General features: G+C 50.8%; 1 protein-coding gene across 2 annotated transcripts in view; it reads right to left on the reverse strand.

The window, feature by feature from the left end:
• The window catches only part of SPOCK1 (SPARC (osteonectin), cwcv and kazal like domains proteoglycan 1), a 453,180-nt gene that overhangs the window by 125,407 nt on the left and 300,616 nt on the right, over positions 1–27,157 (reverse strand). For both annotated transcript variants that reach the window (XM_037060963.1, XM_037060953.1), the window contains one exon: positions 14,803–14,917. In XM_037060963.1, coding sequence (XP_036916858.1) covers positions 14,803–14,917 — 115 coding nt within the window. The remainder of the gene's footprint in view (positions 1–14,802; positions 14,918–27,157) is intronic.

Genomic DNA, 27,157 nt, shown 5'->3' on the forward strand with positions numbered 1-27,157 from the left:
GTCAGCCGGGGAAGCATCTACTCTCCACAGATCAGAGGATTCAGCGGCCAGATGGGAGTTTCCAGACACGCTGCATGTGCACGTGTAAATGAACTGAAAACGACTAAGGAGGCGCACGCCAAAGGCGGGGGCTGCCCTCAGTGGGGTAGGGCCGAGGCCGTGGAACGGGAACTTGTGCTTCGTGACGCTGTGTCTCTCTGCCATTGCATTCTCTTATGGCCACCTATTGCTGGTCTAGTTTACTCAAAGTCTAAAAAAAGAAACACATTTTCAGAACTTTTGAAGACATGCCTGTTGCCAAGCCCACAGCTGTCTGCCAGCCCCCCGTTTCTCCTGCAGTGTTTAAGCAGCTGAAGTGGTTGGGGCAGAAGAAAGGCCTCCCAGGTGCCGGGAGGAGGCCGCAGAGAAGGGGGGGCACTAGAGAAAAGCTCCCTAACCAGGTGTCCCCAGAGGTTTCAGTGCGGAACACAGGGTCGGACCAACCAATCAGGTTTAAATCTCCACATAACTGTGTTTTAAGGATCCGTTTAAGCAAAGCATCAAAACAGAAGGTACAAAACATCTAAATGTGGTCAGTATTCTAGAGATAATCTTCCCTTTTTCAACACTTATTAAATACCTATTTTGTGCCAGAAGTTGGGCAAAGAATTCTCAGGGAATGCTAGCACCATGTTAAATGTATTTCCTATAACATACGTAACCTGCAACAATTATTCCAAAGGATAATGATTGTATTGCTCTATACTCTGAGTGGCTGAATTTATTCAGGGTAGATGTTACCTAAACTATTTTTATTCTTACTCATCTTGAGAAACCAGAGATTCCCACAGACTGCTAACTTTTCCAAGAAAACCCCTACATGGCAAGAAGGCTGCTGTCAATTTCAGGAATGCCCCCCGCCCCAAACCATCGCACACTAAAGAGTGCCTGAAGAATCTGTGTGCCGGTGGGCAAAGGACAAGACAACGGACTCGCCAGAGCGCCGGTGCCGCACACACTGCGAGCCTGACTGGAATCCGGGTTTCCTCACAGGGGAAATGGAATACACGAGTCCAGGGACCCTCATCAAACCTGCTCGAGCCTAAACTCGCAGTGTCCCCAGTGTCCCCGACCGCATCAGGAAGATCCGCAGCAGGCTGGCTGGGGACTCGGCATCTGCAGTCACCTTCCATTAGAAGAGTGACGGAGCAGGGTCTGGGGAACCAGGCCTCTCACAGTTCAGCTGGTCGAGTGGACACGGACCCTGGGCCTGTGGCCAAAACGCCGAAACAGTCTGCGCCAAGCACACGCTCATCACCCCCAACAGGGCTTGGCTTTGCTCCGGAAGAGGGCCGAGCCAGCAGTGTGTTAGAAAGCCACTAGGGACATGCGAGCAAACAGCTGAGTTTTCTGTATTCCTTTAGGATAATGCAAAACAGACTACTGTTTTAAAAATCCATTTCTTCCTAAAAGAAGCCAGAAAAGACATTTTCACTACTACCCACTGACCTTCAGCATCCCTGTTTGATTTCTTGTTTCATCTTTTTTTTTGTTTGCTGGTGCAAGAAAGAAAAGGCCCTGTGTGGCCCTGAGACCTTAGAGGAAATCGTTAGTGATGGACGTGCTAATTGGAAAGGAACAGAAAAAGGAAATGATAGCAAAGCAAGCCCCAAGCCAAGAGTTACATTTGGCCTCCCTCCCTGGGAGTTCACAATCCTGCCTCTTCTCAGCAGGGACCAGAGGACCAAGGGTTTTGCTAACACAGCTTCCAGCTAATTGTGCGTAAGCTCAGGTGTGCGCACAGTGGGCAGGGCTAGCACACGCCTGTCCACCAGGGGCTCTGCCGCTACCATCTTAGAAAACATGTGCTTCCCTTCCTGGGGGTCAATGAACTGTTACGGGATGTGTGTATGAGAAAAAATGCCCACACTTGTTTTCCAGTCCCCAGCCAGGACGCTCCCATCCTGGGAGGGCTGCTCATGATCTGCTTTAGGAGAACAAGGCAGTGCTGTGAAGCAGAAGCACGTAGATGGCACAGGGACAAAGCTGTTTTCAGGACAGGCCCGAGGACATGGGGAAAGCAGACAGAGACACAGACTCCAGGAGATCCAACCGAGAGCCAGCATCCAAAAACCACCACCATCGGGCGGCTCTCCAAATGCAGTGCGAAGGGCAGGTGCAGCCACATCAGCATCCTAACTCTTCCCTGCTCAGAAAGCTTTCTTCACACTCAGTGTCGGGGGAGAGGGGCTCCTGCTCCCGCAGTGGCCTTTGCAGGTGGGGGATTTTCTGGTCAAGGCCAAGAACTAAGTCTAACTCCACTGACCTGTGTTTTCACCAACCAGCATCCTCCCATCCCGTCCCAAAGGCCAGCTCCAATCCATGCCCCTCAAGTACAGATGCCATTGACAGCGAGGAGTTAACAAGAGAGAAGGGAGCCAGACTGGCTGGGCCTGCTTAAGCCTGGAAGTCACAGAGTCCAGCACCGCAGGGGAAAGCCACATCCTCTGCTGAAGGGGACTTGATCCCCAGTAGATCCTATTTCCGCTCTCCCCAGGGGACAACTGGCCATTATCTAGAAGACTGAGGGAGAGATGGGGCGCAGGGGAGGTCCTTCTACTTTGAGGCATGTGCAGTAGAAGCCAAGATGGTGACCATAAAGGGGAGGTGTCTAGCCTGAGAGACGGATGGGATTGGATGAGGGCATGAAACCCTGGAAGATCTAGGAAAGACATTGGTTAGTGTGAAAGAAAGCTCACCCCTTCCCAAACCCAAGGAGATATGATCAAAGCCTAACAAAGGTCCATCTGGGTAGCATGCATTTCTTCATACGTTCGCCCACGGGCTCACGCTTGTTCTCTCTCTGTAGCAGCCGTGCAGGCCTGAGCATGAGCCCTAGGCTGGGCCTGGGTGCAGCAGCACAGCACCAGCTGGAGTGCAGCAGAGTGGAGACTGAGCCAGCTGGGCGGAAAAGAGACCGGCCTGGACTAAGCTCTGGCATGGACTAAACCGGACCACGGCAGCCTCGGATGCCCTGCCGATGCTGGGTAATGGCACCACATCTCTGGACCCCGACTCTTCTTCTGGGCTTGGTGAACACAAGCCTGAACATCTTCCACAGTGCGACGAAGCTAAGCTGCCTGGTCGTGGCTGAGACACTGGGCACCCAGAGACAGTCCTCTGTTTTCACTTCAGTATATCTCACCACTACACCTCACTGTCCCGTGTGCGGGACCCTGAAATGCTTTCCTGGTGCCTCTGTGGAGAAGCCCAGCTTCTACCAGCAGCAAGACGACCAAGAATGTGTCGCCACAGGGAAGAGTGAACCCGCGTGTCCTGGTGCTTCTCCAGGGCACAACCTGGACGAATGTGTAGAGTTACGCCCAGGGAACCTTTTGTCTCAACACACGGAAGACGGCTCACGCGGTGCTGCAGGAGTTCAGGCCCAGGTCCCCTGGAGGAGGGGGCGCTATGGAAGGCACGCTGTGATCTGTGCACGCATTCCGTGGATTGATACGGAGGAGGCTGTTGGCACTTCTTCAATAGTGTAACCAAGTGCACCGGAGAAGTCTTTATGTGCATCTGTCTGTGTCTACTCCCACGACACAGATTCTCCAGAATGAAGTCTGGGGCTGACGAGGCCAAATGCCCTGCAGAACTGTGGTACCAACGTAGGCTCCCACCAGGGGCGCCCTGCATGGAGCACTGCCCCCCCACTCTGCAGACACCACTGAGGCCACTCTGGGAGCTTCTCTGGAGCGGAGTGCTTGGGTACACTATCGAAGGGCCATACGTGATCAACGGAGCCATTAACAGCACCAAACCAACTCTGCCCCAAAACAGACAGTGAAAAAAAGAGACACGTGGAGAAACTGCCCAAGTTGGAGAGCAGGTAGATTAGCAGAAAATCAAATGTCACTCCCAGCACGTTCTGATCACATGCAGGTACACCAAGGGCTCACACGTGGGAGATGATGGCGACTGTGAGCCCAAGCCCCCTCCTGGGGAGTGGGCAGCTCACCCCCGAGCCCCTCTGTACCGGGGTTCTCCCCAAGACAGAGAAGATGGGCCTGTAAGAATGCTGCCTGCTGCCTCCCCAGACGTCCTCCTGGCTGAGCTGCAGGCAGGCCTGTTGTGTCTTATTCGGAAGGGCAGGGAGGGAGGGGGAGTGCTGTGGGTCACAGGGCAGAGAGGTCAACCCTCAGAGAAGAGACCTGGAGGTCACAGGCCCCTGGATGAAGCGGGAGGGTGGACTCAGACTGTCTCAGAGGCATCGGGGGCAGAGGTGGAAAGCTGTTCCTGGCAGCTGGCAGAGCGGCTGCCCTGGGCGGGTCCCTTTCCTTTCTCCTCCCTGAAGGCAGATTCAGCTCGGCTCTGCGGCATTCTGAACAACACAGACCTTCAGCTCTCAGAGGGGCCAGGGGTCAATGAAACAGATGATCAGGTGTCACCACTGAGGCTAAGCCTGTGGCCCCAGAGAGCAGACCTTTAGATGTGTCCAGTCACTTAGCACAGAGAGAGGACAGGCAGAGTCAAGGCCCCAGTGAATGAGGCTACCAGGCCGGGCAGAGCCTAGAGAACACTGCTGTCTCCTGAAAACGGGGCCGCTATCACACCAGACTGCGAAGTCACCTCCGCTTTCCCTATGAAGTTCCATAGGCACTTGCTGAGCATTTTCTGGACGTCCAGAGATGTGGTGGGTTCTGTGCAAACAAAGGGGAATGGGGTACCCCAGCCCCCACTGGAACACCCTGCCCTCACTTGTAGCACTGCTTTGTGACTCAGCTGACCTACCAGAGCTCCTAATTTGGCACGTCAGCCTGGCCCTGCATCTCCAGCTCCTTTCTCAACTTAACACATTAACCCACTAATGCGTTGTGAGCCCCTACAATGTGCCAAGACCCAGGCTCGCACTCCAGAGGGCACCTGGGCATTATGAGTAAGCCGATAAGCCTACAGGGAGGGGAGTCTGCATTCTCCAGTGAAGAAGTTACTCCCCAGACAGCAGGCACCGCCCAGAACACTGCAAACACAGGGCCTCTGCACACGTGAGCCCGGGCGGGCCTGAGCAACTCTGTGAGGCTGGCGAGGACTGTGCCCCCAACTAATTCCTCTGGGAGCCAAAGGCTCAGGTGGAAAGCCAGCTTTATTAAGTACCTACTATGTGCCAGTGCTACCCTTACCACTGTCCTCATCATGATCCCACGACATGGTTTCTAAAGTCATCACTTGATACAAAAATGGAGACTTAATGCAGGAAAATGTCTCAGGGCAGAGTGGCTCTTAACACAAAGATGGGCTCGGGACAGCCTTGCTCTGGGCGCCCCGCCCATGAGGCCGTGTGGTACGAAGCAAGTCACAGTGTGTCCAGGCCAGTGTCCTCACATGCTCTTAATGTCCTCACATGCTCACGGTGATGATGGCTAGTAAATTCGACCAGCTAGTGATGCCTCTTCTCTGCCACCCTCCCATGCCCCACCCACAACTGTGCTGGAAATGGCTGCTGTCTTCTTGGAACCTAATTCCATGGGGTTTGTAAATAATTTTTCAGCTTAGAGCACATACACCTATGTCCCTAGGCACCTCTGTTAGGCTACAAGCTTCAGTGAGGACACCTCCAGGACCTTCCCGGGAGCGCACACACAGCCCTCCCGCGCCTCTCGCACAGCGCGCAGTTTGGCTTCAAGAACAGTTGTTCAAGAAAATTCAGTTCACCTTAAACCACATGACTCTGTCTCCCTCCTGCTTAAAGCCACACGAGATGTCTCTTCTTGACTGGCCTGGGAGGCAAACCAGGTCCCATAAGGACCTGTCCCAGCTTCTAGGCTCCCTGGGTTTGGCTCCGCCTCCCTCTTCAGCCTCACGCAGGCACACCCTCTCAGTCTCTGTGCCCGAAAAACATCCCTCTCCTTCACTTCTTTCAGGATACCATGTCCCCTCCCTCTTCCCCTGACTCAGGGCCCCCCACAGAGGCTGTCCCCTCCTCTGGGAACACCTTCCTGACAATTGGTCCGGTCGGTGCCTATTGCCTTTTGCCTCCCCAGAGGCCTCCCCCATTCAACTAACCTAAAGTGAGTTTCTTCCGGGACCCTGCTCTTATCCTAGCCAATGCTTATCATGATGTCAGACACTTAATTTCTTTTTATTGTCTTTTCCAGTGGATTTTAAATCTCCATGAGGGTAGACCACGTCCACTCATCACAAAATTCCAAACACACAGCCAACAGAAGACACCAGAAACACTTGTGAAATAAAGAAATTCTCAGACTCTGGCTGAGAGCAATCTGAGCTAGTGACCTTTAACCCCCCATCACCTATGCATGAGCTGTTTTCCGAGGCCTAGTCCTGACAGGAGGGACTCACGCCCCAAAGCCCTTCATCACCACTGCAGCTCTGCCACGGACAGACCCTGGCTCCAGGCTGGGAGCGGGCAGAGCGGGGGTAGGCCTGCCCCCTTCCCCTTGGGAATTCCTCACAGCCACAGATGGTGCAAGCCAGCCATTTCTCCCTCCCGTCAGGTGAATGGGAAGGAAGCATGACACCCTAGCACCCCAGCTGGGGCAGGTTCAGGGCCAAGGCGGGAGAGAAAGGGCCTTTCGTGCCTCGGCATCACAGCCACGCCCCCTCCTGCGTGTGCCCAGGAACAGCAGGGAAGAGGATGCCTTGGGAAGGGGCCAAGGTCCCCAAACTACTTAATTTTCATCTCTGCTGCCCTTCTGTGCTTGGAAGGCCTTGCCCTCTGCCCACTGTCTCCATGAGGAACATTAAAGGCAGAACATTAGCTTGAGAACATTCCATTTAAAACAAGAGTACTCTAACGATAGCTCTGGATGCCCTTCTAAATCATCCCGTGTCCATTTCCTGGCTCCGGAGCCCACCAGGTCAGTGCCTGAAACGGGCCCTGACGTAGTGCCTGAGACCCATAAAGAATGTCTTTCATGGTTCATTGGCTGAATTAACCTGATATAAAATGTCTAAACTGAAACCCTGCAAGTTGGGATCTTAATGAGTCTGGGCAGAACTGCGAGCAGGCCACAGTAGATTTATTAATAACAAAGGCCAAGGAAAGAGATTTCGAAAAATTAAAACAGAGGTTAGGGAAAATTCAATCTGATCACTTCTATAAAAGAGGATGATGTGGCCCTGGCTGGTGTGGCTCAGTGGATTGAGCACCGGCCTGTGAACCAAAGGGTTGTAGGTTCAATCCCCAGTCAGGGCCCCAGTAGGGTGCTCGCAAGAGGCAACCACACAGTGATGTTTCTCTCCCTCCCTTCCTCCCTCCCTTCCCCTCTCTAAAAAAAGATGATGATGTGTTTCATGAGCAGCCACACGGATGCCTGGACACTGCAGGGTGTTCCCAGAATGTGTGGGCACCTTAATGCCTTCAGTGAGCTGAAGAGAGGCCTGAGCTTATCCGTTTCTTAGTGTTCAAGGTTGGATGTGCTAATATAATGATTCACACCTGCGTGTGTGCTGCACAGCCAGCCCAGAGTGGAAATCACGCCTAGTGATGACCTCTTCAAAACCGGCATACCCACTCCAACCTCCTCTTTCTAATCTACTGAAATCTGACGCCTGAAATATGTGACTCTTACATTCCTTAGTATGCAAGAACCAATAAACAGAACAGCAGCAGCCTGTCTCTGTGGGCGGAACCCCAGAGCTGGGCCGCACTTAACGCTTTCCAACAGCGACCGGGAGGAAAGGCGAGGGTACTGCTCAGTCAGCCCCTGGCCCGGAACAGCCGCTCCCAGCTCCATGGACACTTGGTTCTCCAGCTCTCCACCAGGGCACATTCTGAAACTCCACCACACGGCTCAGTCTCTTACAGACAGAACGTGGCCCAACCAGGACAATGGCCCAATGCCTTGGGGTCCACTGGAAATGGGAACGGCCCCCTCTAGTGTGTATGTGGGGGGGTTTCTTCAGCAGTGCAGACTTCGAGGGGGGAAAGACAACCTGAAAGAAAGTTCTGGAGAAGACTCTGGTGGGGCAGAAGCTATGTTCCTTGGGAGTCACACCTGCAGACTGCCCAGCCAGGCAGGAGGCCATTAGACGGACCGGGAGACCTTTTCTGGTTTTGTTTGTTTTCGTTTTGTTTTGTTTTGTTTTTAAAGAGAAACAAGGCAGGGCAAGATATGGGTCTGGTATATTTTACGGCAGTCGTGATTTTGATGTACATATACTTTAATGCTTTTGTAAAGCGTGCCTAGTGAATTTGCTTTATAATGTAAGATCTGCCTTTCACTTTGTCCCCTGCTCCAAGGGACTAAAAATTCCACACAATTATTCCCATCTCCATTATGAATTGCTTTTTACTCTCTACTCTCTTGTCATCAAGATTCTCTAATCAATACATTCAGTTTCAGGGGGGGAAAAAAAAAACAAAAAAACAAAGGAGCAGAGAAAGTAACTGGCTTGCTCCAGTCAAGAAATCCTGCTGCATGGAGGCCCCAGGAGCAGCTGGGGCCTTACAGGCAGAGGCATCTAGCACTTCTGCTGTTTAAAAAAATAAAGCTGCAGTTTAAAGGCATCAGCTATCTCTATGTTTAAGGGACACCTGGTTTAAATGACTGCTTTAAACAAAAGACCTCGAAGAGGAATAATGAACCTAGAAGTGCTGCTTTGGGCACAGAAAGAAGAAGGCAGATTTTGCACCCAGGCCCCCGCCGGTTGTTCCGTAAGGAGCGGGGGCCGGCACAGCAGGCCTGGGCCTGAGTCTCGTGGCACTTCTGCTGCCAGGAGCAGTTTGGCTGGTGGCTGGCAGTCTCCAGCAGTGCGGGGAAAATGCAAGTAACCGGTGAGAGTTCACACCCGGGACTCCCGATGCAGAGGAGGCTGTACGGCATTCCTCCACTCTTGTTCCACGTCTGCCCCCTTACCGGCCCTGTGCTATCCAGGGAGTACTTTAAAAGCCTCAACAGTCTCATCTGGAAAGTGGGATCATGGTACAGACCTAAGTGACTGTTGCACAGAGTCAGCAAGATCCCTTCTGCCACATGCGCCTAACAGGTGGGCAGTCAGTAAGTGGCATCTCTTGAATCAGCTACTCTCCCTTTGTTTTTCTGTAGTGCCCAGTGGCAGGTGTTTGCAAAACAGACCAGAGATGAGTTTACTGTTTGTAAAGGGGCCTGATTCAAAAGTGGGCTCAGACCCAAAACTCAACTTCCACATACAGCCGAGAAACAGCACCAAGTACTCCTTACCCAGACCCAGGGCACAGCCAATAAAGATTTGTCCGAGGTTAAAACAGAACATAAGGCAATGTGTGAGCCCCTCGGAGAAAGAGTGTGAGCTACCTAAACATAAACTCTTACTGGGGCATGTGGGCATGGTCACTCTTAGGTAACTACCAATGCCTGGCGTTGTAAAGCACCAGAAAGCCACCCAGGCACCTAGGAGTCCCCCACCTTCCACGTGGCCTTGTGTCTTGCAAAGCAGGACAGACAGGTGTGTGTAATCAACCCCTTCAAAGCCCCCATAGCAGGAGACAGGGCTCTGTTGTAAAACAAAACTGAGATGAAACAACCACCATCCTTTTAAATATCCTCTGAGAGTCTGGTATTTGATGTACTTTTCTCTGACCTCAAACACTTTGATTCTTTGTTTCAAGTTCACATAAAAGACAGAAAGGGCCCAGATTGGTCTACTACACCACCAGCCTCCCCCGAATCTGAAATCTTTGCTGGCACAGAGAATTCACTGTTACCCCGGATAACCAGGAAGTGGAGGGAAAGAGCCATTCCACTAGAGGGGCCAAGCCCACTGGGCAATGGGCTCCTTATTTAAAACAAGGTTAGCTCCCACTGCTCCCAGAAGGTTTTCGGGGATGTACTCCGATATTCGAGTCCCACCCTCACATCCTTCCCACCCATTTACAACACCACACGGGCAGAATTTGAGAATATGGCTTGTCTGGAAGGCTTACCACCATTGCTTCAATTTTCCCTTCTCCAAGTAAAAATCAATGGCCACAGAGAGGTAAAATCGATGTCTGGCACTCTGTAAGAAACCCCCCCTCCCATCTCTTGCCCACCCAGAACAATAAATCAGACCCGGCAGCAAATCCCCAAGAGCAGAGCCCTCTGCAGGTTGCATGACTTTCTGTCCACCCCTCTGTCCCTTATGAAGGTATTTTCTTTGAGAAGACCTAAGAGAATCTCTTTGAAAAAAAAAAAACCTAAGTCAGTAAGAATAACACATGGCTGTGTTAAAAATTCTTCTTCCCCAAACGAACCCATCTGCCAGTGGGATCTTTGGCCTCGAAGACCTAGGTGGACTTAACTGCCTCCCAAAGGATCTGCCTTCCATTATCAAGCCTTGGAGAATGCTCGGGCTCCTCACGGACCTGCTCCCCAAGTGACAGGCGTCCTGTCACTATAGATTGGCTCGCACTCCCTAGGACTTCTTGTACTTTTACTCAGCCTGCCCATGGTGAAACTCATTCACGCTGCCACACGTGCTGATAACCAGTTTCTCCTCGTCACCGTCACCGAGTGGCGCCCATTACCACGGACAGACGGCAGCTGGTTTCTCCTCGCACCAGCTGATGGAGAGCCGGGTTCTCTGCGGCTCTCTCCGTGGTGAGTACCGCTGCTGGGAGCACCCACAAGTGGGGCTCTGCACGGCCCCGCGCCTTCGCTGCGCGTCCCGGGCGCACGCCTTCCGCTGGACACACCTTTTGCCAATGCTGTCTCCCAGTGCGGCTTGTCTTTTTATTTTCATAGCAGTGTCTTCTGAAAATCAAAGTGTTTAATTTGGATGATACCCAATTTGTTGATTTTCTATTTATTTTGGCATTTATAGTTGATTTTTTTCTGTCTTAAGAAATCTTTGTCAAATCCAAGGTTACTACTGTTATCTTCTTCTGAAAGTTTTATAGTCTTGGCTCTTATATTTAGGTCTATAATCCATTTCAAGTTATTTTTTGTATAGATTGTCACACAATCATTAAAATTTATGAGGATATACACACATACATAAAATAAAGAGTTTGTAAACTCATGAAAATACTCATTTATAAAACTAACCAAAGAGAGCCCAATGCAAATGTTTATATACAACCCAGGTGCCACTTCATAACCAAATTTTGACAAAAACAAACCAATGAACAAAACCTATGACTAGAAGAATGGAAGGAAATACACTGCAATGTTTTGATTCCTATTTTAAGATGATATGACCACTGCCTATTTCTGGTTTCTTTTCACTTTTCTGTGTTTTATGTCACAAGCATCATCTATTGCTATAAAAAATTAAAACGCAATATTGTAAAAAAGTCATCTATGAAATGGCTTCCTGATTGCAAGCTGTCTTCATGATGCTCTTAATGCATAAGTGGCCCCTTAGGAGAACCGGACAGGTGAGCACACTGCCGGGCCAAGCCTAACGGCAGAAAAAGATGAAATAAAGAAATTCCACAGAAAGCTCTGCAAAGAGAACGTGAGGTTAGCCGAAGCCCCTGGAAGAAACCAGACACCAACCCAAGCACCACCCAAGGAAGAAAGAGTTCCAGCAGAGGAAGGGCCGCTTGCCCCACGTGCCCCACCCCGACACTGCTTGCCCCGAACCTGCAGTTACACTCTACTCACTCACTCTTCACCAGCAAGGAAAGCTAACGAAATTCTCTTGCCAACGTGCTCACTGTCCTTCTATCTCAATCTGCTTGCAAAGACAGCCTGAGTCTGCGGCCTCAATCAGCCTGAGGCTGGCCCAGCCACCTCTCCATGTGTGTGCCCTCCTGCCCGTCTGGTGGGCAGGATTTGCCTCTTGAGCTGCTGCAGAGGCCAGACTGGCTGCTGGAATTGCCTACAGATGTTTCACAGAGAGAAAGATTACTTCCCTGATTGATGAATATGAGGAGTGGTCAACATGGTCTCCCTGGTCAGAGGGGACCCCTGAAGTGTAATGTGGAAAGACAGATGTTTCATCTGGGAAGGTGTCCAAGACGGAGAGGTGTGCATCTGGCTGACACGGCAGACCGGGAAATCTAGGCTCTGAGGGGAGAGGAGGGAGGCTGGACCCAGGGCCGCAGCCAATGCCATGGCAGGGCCCCCCCCCACACTCTAAGAAGGGAGCGGCGTGCCTCCTCAATGGGCCTCTCCTTTGGGCTGTTTTCCCAGTGAACAAACAGATACCGTCGTCAGAAGTGCAGTCATCTTCCTCACCCTCGGATGTTAGAAAGAGTGGCAGAGGCGGCACTGGCGTCCCCACCCCAACCTCCCAGGCTGCCCTTTGGGGGGGGGGCTGCAACACAGGGAACGGCCAGGCTGGCATGGAGGGGGGCACCTGGGGTGAGCCCTTTTGTTTCAGAGCATGCAACTCTGGGGCTTTCTGGCTGCCCTTCCAGAATGAATCAGACAATAATGACAACCATGATCATAACGGTTTTATTAATTGGAAGACGGCTGTCAGTATGTAACCCTAATTTATGTACTTTATATACCTTTTTATTGGACTCTTACACACACACACACACAAAATGCCTTATGCAAGGATTATTAAACTTTACTACCCCTAAATGCTCTCTGCAAGAATTACTGGCAGATGTCCTCCAGCAAACAGAAAAGAGGAACAGGGTAAATGCTTCCGTGAAACCCATCTGACAGTCGAGGACGTGCAAATTCACAACAGTAAAGTAACAAGCCAAGGTCTCGTGGCCTGGAAGCACTGAGCCCCGGCATGGAGCCCAGATTGGTCTCCCTCCCAAATCCACGCCTCAGCCCCCGCAAAGCTGCGGTCACCAGCAGATGGGGGAGGTGAGGGTTACACTCTCAACACGAGAAGAAATGTGCTGGTGCTTCCACCACAGGAACCCGCGTGCCCAGGGAATCACTTCTTACACCTGGGCACGCGCGAGTGCCGACAGCACTGCTGCCTCTGCTGCGGACGGCTTTGAGCGTCACACGGAAATCTCTTATCTGGCATTTTCAGAAAGGGCTGTGTTTCCGGAGTCAACAGGCCGTGGACTCTCCACATCACACACACAGACACAAACACACACGCACACACAAAAAAGATAACCAGATGGCTGAACAGAGCAGAGCCCCTCCCGCAGGGGCAGCTCCTTCAGAGAAGGAGGGGATCAGGTGCGGCGGGGGACCTGAGGGCAGTTTCCTCAGAGGAGGTATGCCGTAACAGGAGTTTGAATATCAAAAGTTTTAATATCATTTCTACCATCCCATTCCACAGAGAACTTGATTTTCCTCGAGGGCGGAGCAAGGTCTCTTGTTTACCTGGAGCTCAGTGCCTAAGACACGAGGTACTCGATGCCTGTCTGCTGGGGAACAACGATGGAGCAGACAGACAAGGCCCAGGTGGATGGAGAGGCCAGCACACAGCCGTGATAAAAGCCACACACATCGGAGCTGGACAGCGATGGGTGTGACTCACGGCTGCCACAAATCACTAATGCTGCTCTCCGCCTCAGTTCTCTCATTTTTACAGTAGAGGAGAAAAATAAACCCCAACTTGACATGATGACCAGGAGACTTCACGGATGTGGGTGCTGAGCACAATGGCGGCCCGTGCTGGGGCTGTGGGGGCGACATCGCTCCTTGCTTCCAGGAAGAACACTGCTGCCTGGAGGGGCAGCGAAGCAGATCAGGACACCCTGCATCTCCATCTCGTGGAGGCAGCGGCTCCCTGGCTCAGGGGAGCTCAGAGGCCAGACCTCCACAGGCACGGGCGCTGCGCCTCGCTGCTGCAGCTGCTGGACCACACTGTCAGAGCACGAGAGCCTCGGGCAGCATCAGAGGCAACCAGGTAGGGACGGAAGGACCCTAAACATAGTCCAAGAAGGGCCATCAAAGGGACCGAGACTGCAGAGACTTCAGGAACTAAGGGATGAGACAGGACCCATTCTCTGGTTCCAGGGCCAAACTGGAACCAAGGAGCCAAAGTTACAGGGAGGCAGACTTCAGTGGGAATCAGGAAAGGCCGCTTTCTTGGCCTGAGGTCATGGCGCAGTGCTGGTGCACGGCAAAGGAAGCGGCTGAATCCAGAACCAGGTGTCCTAACCCAACGCCCCGCTGCCGCCACACCTGTCCGCGGTCCAGTCAGGACCAGGAGAGGCCATGCAGGCACTGAAATCACCTTTCTCCCCCCCACCCCATGCCCAGCCCCACCCCCCGCCAGCCCCACGCTCAAAGAAAGCCTGTCTTTAGTGTTTTTGTGTCTGCCTTCCCATCTGAGTGTTTCTGCAGCACAAAGGCAGAAGTAGCCTCAAGTCAAAGGCTCTTTCTGTCATTTGTAAAAGCCTGAGGCCACTGGCTGGATAATGGCCGGCGTGGGTATGGGGAAGAGGCAAAGGCTTTAAACTGGGGAAGAAAGACTATCAGATGCAGCTCCCTGAGGAAAGAGCAAGGCTCCTTCTCAGAAGGAATGGAGGCGTGCTGGTCTGAGGTGGCAGGACCCCCAAGCCAGGCACCCAGCCTGGCAAAGAGGCCCACATCCTGCACAGGACCCCTGGACCTCAGTCCACCCCAGAGGATTACTGTGGCCAGAAGGTAAGCGGCAAGCAGGAGACCAAGGATTCAGTCCCTGTCTTCTTAGCTCCACGCTTCCTGGTTCCTGGGGTCATTCTGGGCGGAGGCACGGTGCCAATCATGACCAAGGAAGGACTCTCTGGTCCTCTGCTCAGAGGAGGGCTCCGAGCCAAATGAGGTTGATTGGAAGGAAATAAAGATACTGACATTCTTGCAAATCTGTGTCTGAGAACCACAGCAGGAGCACAGGAACCAAACACATCGACCGCACCTGCTCTGCCTCTTCCCCCAGGCGCCAGCCCGAGGGGAGGGCACCGCCCCCAGCCTCCCACCTTACCTGGGTAGCAGGTGCTTGCGGCTGACGCACAGGGCCGTCTGGTAGTCCTGGGTCACACACACCTTGTGAGGGCTGCACTTCACCTTCAGGCAGGGGTCTTTGGAAGGGTCCAGGGCTGAAGCAAAGAACAAAAACAGGGCGGTTAGGGCCTCAGGGAAAATTTAATGTCTATTTCTACTCAACTAGGTAAGTGGGAAGTAAACAGACCACGTGTCTGCACTCTGTGCTTGTTTTCTTAGGCAGGAGGACGTTGGAAAGACACAACCCAAAGGGGAGGAGAATTCGGTGTCTCCTGCACAAGTTCCCCGTCACGTCAGGGTCATGACTCCTTTGTGCCATGGGGAGTTGCAGCATCATCATCTTCAGCAGGAATTACTTTTAAAATCCTTTAGAATCTTACATGCTCCAAGGGCCAAGAGCTACTTTCTCCTCTTGGTTTCTTTGTCTGCTATTGCTTTTTATGACTTCATCCATGCCTAATTTTACCTATTTTCTACAACATAAAAAGTCCTTGAGGACAGGGTTTTTCTTTTCTTTTCTTTTTTTTTGCTTCAGTTCAGTCCACATGGGCAAAATGCATAAATAAGCCTAGTTTAAGTTTTGTGAAGAACTTCCAGATGCATAAAACAGTTCTGTGCCCCACAAAGTTACAACACAACAGGGAGGGGAAAGCTTACCCATAAATATTTATGGGGCGCCGGAGGATTAGATAAGGGCCATGACGGGCATGCAAAGTAATGGCAGAGCTGGAGAGAAACACAGAGATCAATTTCTGGGGCAAGGATTAATGAAGCATTAATATGTGAACTGGATTTTGAAGGATGGGCAGGATTTTGAAAAGTCAAGAGAGAAAAGGCGCCCCAGCCCAGCGGCCAGCACAGGCCAATGACAGGAGGCGTGTGTGGGCCACTGTAAGGTATTTTATCCGACCCATACATGCGATCTCCCTACCGGTACATGTGATCTGTGCACAGGGATAATAAGGTGGCGGGAGAGCTGATCCGACCCAACCGAGTCGCCGCAGGAAGGGTCTGCGAGGACAGCAGTTCCTACACTGCAACATTTCCTAGAACAGGCAGAGTGGAGGCCCTCAGCTCCTCCACACTCTGCATGCTGGGGTGGCTGTGCTCCTCAAGGTTGAGCATTGAGGCGGGCAATCTCTGGCGGGCAACCTCCCCAGCCCCAGGGCCCAAAGCCTGGGAGGCTGTAGGCCTTCCATAACTGCTCTCCACGATGGGCCAGGGAAGAGACGTTCTCCTGTGTCCTCCCCATGCAAACATGTGGTTAAACCAATCAGCATCCAGAGCAGAGACAGCAAAACACTGGGGAGAAAGCCACCTTCCCCTCCCCTGTGGGGCCCTCACCACCACGATCCCCTGCACTTAGATGAGTTGTTATTACAGAATGAGCCCACCCAGGCCCAGAATCTCAACACCGTTTTCTCCAGATGGCTGCTGGGAATGTTCCAAGGGACCTGAACACAAACATCTGAAGGCAATCCTGTCACTCGCCCAGCTCAGGGTGGACCCCTCTGCTGCAGCAGCTTCAGCGCTGCAAACAGAAACCAGGTGTATCTCGGGCCAGTCGGGCCAGCAGTGAGACCAGGTCCTGGTCAGTCCTAGGGAAGCCTGCTTCTGGAGGAACCTGCTGGAGCTTAGCAGGAGGAAATGGGTTGCAAGATAAAGAGAGGCTGACTCGAGCCCCAGGGACACAGGGTCCACTCTGCACTCCCGAGCCGAGGGCTGCCTCTTGTACTCTGGGTCTGCCCTCGGAGTGCTCTGAGCCTGGGCCTTCCGGAAACCTGCACTAGGAACTTCCTGGCCGCAGGTGGGATGCTCTTGGTCCTGGGGAATTCCACACAAGAAGCCAAGATGCTGGTGTGTCTCAGGCCAGTGATCTATTTCTTGTACACTGTCCCCCACCCCAACCCAGGTGGCCATCCAAACAACTTTATTACCCAAGACTCAGGCCAACTTGAGCCAACAATGAAGACTGATTACCAGATGACAATGAATAATGGCCATGAGAGTCCTCTGCTGCCCCTTCTCATGCTTTCTCCCACCACAGGATGAAATAAGACACAGATCTCAGGAAACTTGAGCCCAGGTCACGGGCAGCCCTGGCTCCAAGTACCAGATGGGGCAATTCCCCAGTAGGTGTCACAGAACCCTTGGGATTTTCCCTGGAGAGGAGCTCAGAGACGGAGACTAACAGGCTGGCCTAGCATGCTGCGTGCTGAAATCTGTAGTACTGCACAAGATTCATTGCCAAATTCGAGCTTCTTTTTGCTTCTGTAGCCAACTCGACAAACATACAATGTCCACACCATGAGCTGGGTGGCCTCAAAGGACAGTGCAGTCTCCAGGCAAAGAAGCCGGCCGAGCACAGTAGGGAAGAACAGACTGTCCGCCCGGTGTTTCCGAGTTTGAACGCTGGCTCTGCTGCTGACCGACCTCTCCATACCCTGGCTGCCTCTTCTGCTGAAGAGGGTAATAACAGTACCTACTACCGCTTTCAGTGGTCCGGAGGACTAAATGAGTTAGTATTTGTAAGTGCTTAGAACAGATCGCTTAAGTGTTTGTTAATTTTTTGAGTCTGTATTTTGTTCCCAGAGTGAATAATAATCCTTCATAACAACAAGAACAATCGCTAACACCCTGCGTTTTGGATGCGCAGGCAGTGAACTCAGCCCACTAATGGGATTACCATACGCAATGCTCCAACACCCAAGGAGGCTGCTGGCCTTAATATGCCCATTTTACAAATAAAGGTCTTAAAGCAAGTCCCTGTGAGAGGTGCAGTGGGCAGCAGGCACCTGCTGGGTGACTCCAGAACCCCAACTCCTTCCCACCACAGCCAGCAGCTGAGACACACCTAGAATCTCCTTTGAAAGGCGATTGCAGGCCCACCTCACGGCAAATATGGTGCCAGCTGCACAGTGCTCTCGTGGGGCCTTCGGGCGGAATGAGTCTGGCTAGGTAACAGTAAGGGGCAGCCAGGGTGCCCAGTACTGCCCAGGCTAGGCCATGCAGGACCGCTCCAGTGCTCCCCAGAAGGTGGGGAGCCCAGCCGTGGGCAAGTGCGCCCCCCCGCCTACTCCCTCCGACTGCAGCCACCCCCCACTGAGCCAACCGACCAGTGGTCTGGTCAATTTCCACCCTGCAACCCTGCCGTCTGCCACCCTGCGCGATAGGTTGCCATCGCGATAGGTTGCCCCCCTTCCAACGCTTGAAGCTGACATTACTAAAAACTCCAACCAAAAAACAAACAAAAAACTCCAACCAAAAATGCTAACAAATAAAAATCATCCGTTATTTAACTCCCTATGCATACTTCCTCAATAATTTGCATATAAAAATCATGTTGGCTAAAAATTAATTACCGGGAACTGAATACTTCACATATGTATGTGAGTTATTTAAATGAACTTCACAGAAGAGAACAGTAACAAATCAAGCTGTCAGCATTTATTCAATCACCAGGTTTCCTCTTATTTTTGAAAAACAGCAACATTGGAATTAAAAGGGGGTATGGATGGTGAAACAAGTGTGTCGTTTCCATTCAAATACAGCCTCTAACCAAGCTTTTCCTGGGGGCCCCAAGGCTCAGGGGACACTCTCGAAAAGCCACCCTCATGAGAGGCATCCAGCACCTCTTTTGAACAGGGTCACATGGCTCCACTTTCTAAAGGGAATGATAAGACATCAGAATAGTGAGTGGCATTTAAGCGGCTCTTTAATCAGGTGCAGGGAAACCATGCCAGTAAGGAGGGGAGGGGAGCGCGTGGGCTGGGTATGAGTGGTAACCCCGCCCAGGGGCAGAAGCTTCTCTGCCAGGGCTAACGATTCCTGGGGACTGCGCCCCAAGCTGTTCTCCCTGAGCACGTGCTTGGGGTGAGGATGCAGCAGTCCCCACAGGGTGGCCAAGCCCGTGCCCCCTGCACCTCCTCTGTCTCTGTACCTGCAGGGTAACATGCCTGGCACAGAGCAGGTACCCACAGAGTGTTAACTTCATCTTTCCTGCCCGCACACACAAAAAAATCAAGTGTTAACCGACACATGATATATATCCAATTAATTTTTCACTTATTTTTACAAAAACTTTTTTCAAAGGAAAAAAAAAACAAGAATGAATTAATTTAAAGAGTGATGTGCTGAGCTGGAAAACACTGAATTCAAAATCCTATTAATTACAGGCTACATGTAATTTTTTAAATTAATTTTATTTTTTAAGCTCACTTCTTGATCTCAATTAAGGTAGTGATATTTTAATTATCTTAATTGTTTCCAAACTTGTCTTCAGTTTGATTCATTTTTTAATTGGCTACATTGCTTTTAAAATCAGAATTAAGGCTTTCTCTGCCTGTGGGCGCAGCCAAGTGCTCAGGGGCAAAGGGCACAACAGCGGCAGCAGCCGGGCAGGGTGCCACCTCAGGGAGCTGAGATGAGAGCATGTTCCATCTTGTGGGCTGCCCAAAGGGTCCCTGAGAGTCCCCTGGGGAAGCGACACATGCTTGTGTTTATTCCATTAATATCAGCAGAGCATCCATCCTGGGCAGGCCTGTGTTGGCCAGCACCTCTGGAGTGCACGAGACGGCGTTCCTGCCCTCCAGGAGCCCGCAGCCCCACAGAGGAGATGGGCAATGGGAGGGTGAGTCCTGCACGTTATGGGGGGCAAGGGAGCTACCTCATCCAGTCTTCCCAGGGGGACAGGGGAAACTTCCTGGAGAGACTGACATCTATGAAAAAAATGGGTTTAAGCCACATACCAGACTGAGGAAGAACCTTCCAGACAAAAAGCAGCAGCCTTTGCAAACATGAGAGAGATCACGGCAAATTTGGGGACTGCAGCATTTCATGGGGCTGCAACAGGCAGGGGGCGGGGCCCGAGTGAGAGGACTGAAGATGGGGGAGGTGTCATCTTGGAGGGACTTGTAAACCAAGAGAGGACAGGGGGGCTATGGCTTCCACATTCCACGGTGACGACAAACTGGGTAGAGCTGCAAAGGGGGTCCGTGGCACACCTGCTATGCTGATCTCTGGGGGCCTCCGCTCCATGGTAGGAAGAGGAAGAAGAGAGAACCCTTTATACACATTTTCTGTAGAAGGTGGCACTTCGGTTAAGAGTAGACATGCTGTACCCCTCCCCCTCCGAGTGAGAGGCGGGTCAGGGTGGAGGTCCCAGTGCTCGGCTCCTACAGCCACTCTCCCCTTTGAGGAAACCTCATGCCCCCCCTCCCTGGGGACATGAAGCTGCACAGAATTATGGGAGCAGCAAGTTGACCTGGCAAGACCAAAAAGGAAAGACTTAGTCTAAAACAGCTGTGTCAACTTGTGGTCCACTCTGGTGACTCCTGGCAACTTCCTCAGACAAAAGGCCACTCGATTTGCAAAAAGTTGACAAATTAATGACTGTTGTCTCCTTGCTGCTTTTAAGACTGCTCTCTGCCTGAATCCTGCTCATCTGAAGTTCATCTGAAGAGCAAAGACACTCCCAGTGATTCATCAGGAGGGACTTAATGGATGATTGACAGCAAAATTACTCTAAACTGCTAAAACCTCATCAGGCTAAGATCCCAAACATTTATGACAGCTTGTCTGTCCCCATGGTAACCTGTGTATGCACCTCACTTCAAATCCCTCCCACATACACTCCAGAGGGCCTTGTTTACTAGTGGACTTGACAGAACCACACAGAATACAAAATAGAAGTTTCTGCTCATAGGATTTTGCTGGAACCAGAGAAGAATGGCAGTGTGGAAGGCCTCTGTCACCATTCTCAGCTCCAAATCAAGGGGTGGGCCAGGATCTCTGAGGCCGAACAAAGCGGCCTATTGCCCATATGTCTAAGGAGGACAATTAAGTGATACAGATGGCTGAACACGTGTGCCCAAGGGGTGGGGGATGGGAGTGGGTAAGGGATATGGGACAGATGAGGACAAAGAGGCCAAGGATAAAAGCACGCATCTGGCCAAAGATACCCCTCCTGGGAAGAGAGGTAAACACACTTTTCTTTCCCTTCGGACCAGGGGCCCGAGGACTCATTTCCTTCTGTGTTAAAAATAAGAGCGTCCTGTCTCGTATAATAATTGTGTATGTGTTCGGTGGGGGGATATCAACTATTAACAGGCTTCTTTGGAGAGCAATTTTTCATCTGGCTTTTAAATGATAAGAACTGTTCAACATAGTTGGATGAGTATGTGGGAGTTTATGATATTATTCCCTCTACTTTTTGGTATATATAAATTTTTTAATAGCAAAAGGGAAAAAGAAATATCCTATGATCCAGCAAGTGAATGCATCAGGCAAAAATGTACATCTTACTGATCTACAATTGGGAAAAATCGGGAACAACCTGAGTGTTCACACTGCTAGACTACACAGGCTGCCAGGAAAAAACACAGCAGATGGGGTGGCTTAAACAGCAGAAATTTACTTTCTTGGAGTTTTGGAGGCCAGAAGGCTGAGCTTAGGAGGGCAACACGGTCAGTTTGCGACAAGAGCTCTTGTTCAAGCTCACAGACAGCCACTTCCTTGCTGCACACCCACACAGGCGTCTCTAGGTACTCTCGGAGAAGGAGGGAACTCTGGTATCTCTTCTTTTAAAGGACACCCATCCTATCAGATCAGGGCCCGTCCTATGGCCTCATTGAACCTTTATGGCTTCCTCAGAGACCCCATCTCCACGTACAGCCACAGTGAGATTTAAAGCTTCAACACAAATATTCAGTCCATACACCATCTATCAGGAAATGGATATTTTAATTTAAGGTGTCCATTTATGAAATTTTGCATGTCTTGTAGTTAAATGCCCAGCTATTAAATGTCCAGCTATTATAAAGGGGGAAGTAGGTCTGTAAAGTCTCACATAGGTAGATGTTTATGATACACGAAAAAGCAAGTTAGGTGAGAAAACTGATTTGAAACAGCACAGTAACTTTCTGACACCACACCGCTGGCAAAATGGCAAAGTCATAGTCAAAACCAGGCCTGTTACTTCCAAAGATGTCCTCTCCCTCTCCTGTGTCACTGCTCTTGAAAAGAAGCACCCCCTCCCACACCAGCGCCCTCAGCTCCTCCTGACTGTCCTCTGGCTCCTGGGGCTACCCCGCCACACCCTGGGTGCATTCAGACTCCCTACCCCCCGCAACGCCCACACTGCCTGTCACCGGCTTGTCCAGAAACATCAGAGTCTCCTCCTGCTTCCCGGAGAACCTTGTCTGCAGCAGGGGGACCATGGCAAGTCATGCCCAGCACTGGGGAAAGAGTGAGTGTCCCGCCCCGTGAGATCTTGCCATGCATCTCTGAGATATGAGTCCAGGACCCCCAGGCCCTGTGGAACTGAAGGCAACTGCGGGAGCTGTGTCCCTGTGCTCATGTGTGGACCAGGACATTATAAGCAGCCCCTAAAAGTCCAACCGGGCTAGTTTGGGCGTCTTGGTCATGAGAGAAGAACGTGTTAAGGCAGGTCTCTGTGAGCAGCTGCAGGGTACGCTCCATAAAATCACAGGCCACAGCACTTTATTAGCTTGGCCGGCCAATCCCTGCTTCTCAACACTATCATCTCGCACTGCCCCCACCCCCCAGCTGCCTGGGACGGTGAAGGCCAGGGGCCTCACTCCATGTTTTCACCAAGAAACTGATTTCCCTTCAAAGTGGGATGGGGCAGAAGAGGAAAAAGGACTTGGGGGAGAGGAACTAAGTGGAAAGACAGGGGAGGAGGGAACATTTTATTACATAGTGCATCACTTGATTAGGGGGCTGACAAGGAAGACAGTGACAGCCATCAACCTGTAGAATGAAGTACTATGATTCTAATCTGCCAGTGGGGAAACTGATTTTGTTTCATCGTGAATCCTCCAACTCGGGCACCGACACAGTGATGTTAAGTGGCCTGTCTGCAGTCACACAGCTGGTAAGCCTGGGTTTCCATCTGGGCGAAAACCGATGCTCAGAGCCACTGGGCCTGTCACCGAAACAGCCTGGGGGGTGGGGGGACTAAGGTGACAGACGGCCAACAGGGGACCCCTCTGTCTCCTCCCCAAAGATTTCTGTCACCCATGGTACCCCAGAAATAACTTCTTAACTGGCAAGGAAACATTGCACTATCCAAACTCAAAGCCTGGAGCTGAATATTTGAATAAACTTATATGACTTTTTCTAGTGAATACAAGTCAAAATTTATTTTCAAGGCAATCCTGACGTGTAGCGAACTGAAGCCTCCCCGCGACTTAGGAAAAACATGTAACCAGGTAACCCGTGTGGCTCCTTCTGTGAAGGTTTCAGGAAGCGTGGATGTGGCCACATCATGGAGGGGACACACACCAGGCCAGGCCCAGACTGGGCGGAGACACGCACGATGCCGGACCTGGACGGGACAGAGCAGTGTGAACAACAGGACCCAACAACAGCCTCTGTTCCCAGGGGAGGGACAAGACACCCCCACAGGCAAGTCCCAACGGCCTCACTCATCAAAGGGCCAGGACTTATTAAAATGGCGCAATACTACAGGTACTTAGGTCCTATTTCACTGCAACAGACAGAAATTATTCATGAGACATTTATGAATAAAGGAGAGAGAATTACTTAAAATACATAAGAAGCAGTTCTATAACCTGGGAGGATAAAAGGACATTAATAGCACAATAAAAATAAAATACTTCTGGGAAGAAGGTCTATTTAAAAGTGTTTAGCTCACAAAGTCCATCTTTTGTCAATTGTGCTTCACTTTAACGCAGTCAAAATTACTATAAAACACAGAGCTTTTCCCAGAGCAGAGGCATCCGGAGAACTAACTCCTTTGGTGCCGATGAGCACGAACCTGTCATTGTGCAGCAGCCACGGTCCTTGGACCACGGAAGAGTGAAGAAACGCAGACACTCCTCCACGAAGGAAAGAAAGGGTTGGGTACACCTCGAAGAAACGAGCCCACGGGTGTGGGTCAGAGAGACGTGGCGTGAGAGGCACAGCTGCGCCACTTCCCGCCAGTAGGACCTTGAGAGGGTGATGACCCAACTCATCCGGATTCAGTAGGAGACGAGCCCGTCTACTGCACTGGACTGAGTAAGGACCTGGTCAGATAAAATGCAGACGTGGCCAGGCACAGGTCTGGCACAGTGTGCGCGCAGCTACCATCCCCACTGCCTTCCCCGGCTATTTCTGGGCTGCTGTCCCAGCAGAGACCGTGGAGGTCCGACGCAGAGGGCCAGGGACCTGCACGTTTCAGAGACTCCACGTCCTGGAGCTATGGCACTGTTCAGCCTTTCCAGTCTCAAGTGGTGGGCTCGTTCCCACAAGAAACCTGTAAGTTTCAGTTTGACTATCAAGCTCAGGGTTCACTTTCCCAAACAACTTCTGCCAATTAACTACATCTAAACCCTGGCTGAAATCATTATGTGACAACTAAGAAGCTAGTACATCTCCAGTAGAGCTGTGCTCTGCCTCGTTCCATCTCTGATTACAAGGTCTTGGATGAAGAATTAATAATTACCCCCCAAATTCTGCGCACGGAAAGCATACAACGAAGCTGGAGCCTCTCTGGAGGTTTGTGGTTGTTAAAGTATCCTAAGGGCCTACATTCAAGCACCATTGGTAGAAATCTAGGGGAAAAGAGAATACAAAACAAGAATCCAGCAAATACTATTGAGACGGAGGGCTGGAGCTCAGGGAAGCGGGTGACATGGGATGTGTTGGGGATGAATGGCAGGCAAGGCTCTGCAAGGCAGGTTTGGTGTACAGGGTGCTTCCCAACCTGCAGCCAGAGCCTGTCCATCCGACTGCTTCCTGCCTTGTCCTGCAGAGCTTGAAACGGGCAGGTTTCAGTGCGGTGAGAATAATGAAGTCCGCAGAGAAAGCCTGCCCCAAGTTGGAGAAGGGGATGCTCAAATGACCTCTCAGAGTCTTGAATGAGGCCATAACTTTCATAGTGTGACATCTTTAGGGGTAAAACCTCAGTGAAGAACACTAGTGAGGCATCTTGGTGCTTATTCATTGGCTGCCTCCCTGACGAGTCCAAAAATCAGCGAGTGAGGGGATACAGGCAGTCCCAGCCCATATGCATCTTCCAGAGCCAGGCCTCCTTTCTATTTTCTGCAATCTAACCCAATCCTTGTTTCTCAGACTGTGGTGAGCCAAGGAGAATACAAATCTACCATGGAGCTCCCTGCAGCATCTATTTTACTGGATGGTAGGTAACTTAACACTTATTTTTTATGTGAAGGTAATCACTGCTCTCCTGTACAATAGATTGAAAAATTCATCTTGACTTGTCTAAAAGAGACTTCGAATATGTATGTGCTCACAGTGGGTTCTGCTCATGGACCTCAGAGGAGGTGTTTACTCTTCCTCGCCCTTAGAGGTTCTTTGGCAGAAAAGTTTGAGAGGTGTTGAAAGTGTTTACCAAGTTGAAAGGGCCCTAGAAGGCAGTGGGGAACTCTCCAGGGTACTGATGCTTAAAATGGAAAACGAATTGCAGTAAAACTACACACAAAGAACCTTCAGAAGCAAATTGTTCACTCTTACGGAACCACAACACAGCTCCAGTGAGAGCCAGTTAATGAAAAATGTATCCTGTGCCCCTGGAACAGAATCCCCAGGCCGTCTGTTCCCAAGGACTTCAGTCCCACTGGTGAGACGCCTGAGGGTTTTTCAGAAAATTGACCTTGCGTACTCTGGAGCTTTTGGAGAGCCCCCAGTGTGCCAAGCATTAGCGGAGGCCCACAAATAAGTTACAGAGCATTTGTGGCTCCCCAGGTATGAATATCAAAATTAGAGCTGCTATTGCTTTCATCCCTTCCACTGTTAATTTTTTTGTAAACATTTGGCTCTGGATTTATAAATGGGTCATTGGAGACTATTCATTTCCAAGTCCTTTCTTTCTCCAATTAGGGCAAGTTCACTTCTGCTTCCTTGGGATGGTTCCCAAGGTTATTAAATTCCATTCCTTAGCTGATCACATTAAAGCAATCATGACAAAGTTAGTGCTGATTGGACCTGGGGTTTCTCAGGGCACCTTCTAAGCTATTAGAAACCACCGCAAGCTGAGAGAAGAATGATCGTATCTCCCTCCGTAGGGTTCAGTAAGTGCCGTATCACTTGAGCCTTTTGCATTCTTGCTGTTCCTCTGTTTGTTTGTGCCCCACACTGTTCACTCGCTGCAAAAATGCTTCTCCATGTGCATCCAAATAAGCTGAGCAATTCCGTTCTAACCTTGCCCACAACCAGCCCTCCTTCCTGCTTGTCTCTTCACCAATGTGCCACTCAATGGCCAATTACCTCCCTTGCATCACTCTAAGATAAGGCCTACAGTGCTAATAATAAAATATAAACCAGGTCTTAACTGCTCATGAAAGACAGAGGCAACAATAAATAATGGGCAAGTACCTATGAGGTTTCCTAAAACAAACGAGAAATAAACACAAGGAGTAAAATTTCTCATCTTCACTCTTCAGCAGTAAATACTGAGAACCCAGCAGGCAAGATGGAGTAGGAGATAATCATCTGTAAACACCACAACGGCTGCAAAGTGTTTTTTTTCCTCTAAGGAAGGTGAATTGATGTTCTTATTTATGTTAAAGTCACGGATTCTAATTTTTTTATAAAAAGTGTCATAATCACATCTTCACAATCTGGCCCCAAGTTCCCTTCCAGAACTTCGGTCCCTTTCCCCTCCCCGCAACATTTACCCCGCCTTCCATCCTGGCAGACAGCTCACAAACCGGCACACTGTGCGGTCACCCCTCTGGAGTCCAGATGGCAGTGCCCAATATAAAGAATCATTCCATTCTTATAATCACCTTACGTGGCCAGTATTCCCGCCCCCATGAAAGAGGAGGGAGAAAATCAGAACTTGCCGAAGATCACAAAACGAGTAACTGGACAAGGTGGGGTGTGACTCCAAGTCTGTCGAAATGCAGCAGAAGCCCCAGGGGCCCCAGACAGGACCTGTGCCCCCAAACGGCTTGTGGAGAGGTGTGGAGCCCCGTGGCAGCTGCTGAGTGAGCGTGTGAACGGCCCCTGGTCTATGGGCCTAACCACTGCTCTGTCTCTGTGAGGCCTGGGACCAAGGGCGACTCATTGTTTCTGGACCCCAAGTCCCCTGACACCCATCTTCTCTGAGGGATGTGTTCAGTTAATGTGGAATAAACGGTCTGTGCAAGGACTCTCTTTGGATGGATGTTTTAAATTGGGATTTCTAGGTCACAATGATTCAGAGCTAGCAGGGTCCCTGGAGCATCTGCCTCCGGACCAACACATTCACATTTAAACACAGGAAAGACTTTAAATTATCAGCTCAGCAAACATTTATGAAACTAATTTTACATGCCAAGTACTATTATAAACGCTGGGCATTTGAG

Source organism: Sturnira hondurensis, unplaced genomic scaffold, assembly GCF_014824575.4.
Source record: "Sturnira hondurensis isolate 20B ecotype Veracruz unplaced genomic scaffold, ASM1482457v3 Scaffold0001120, whole genome shotgun sequence".
NCBI classification, from domain to species: Eukaryota; Metazoa; Chordata; class Mammalia; order Chiroptera; family Phyllostomidae; genus Sturnira; species Sturnira hondurensis.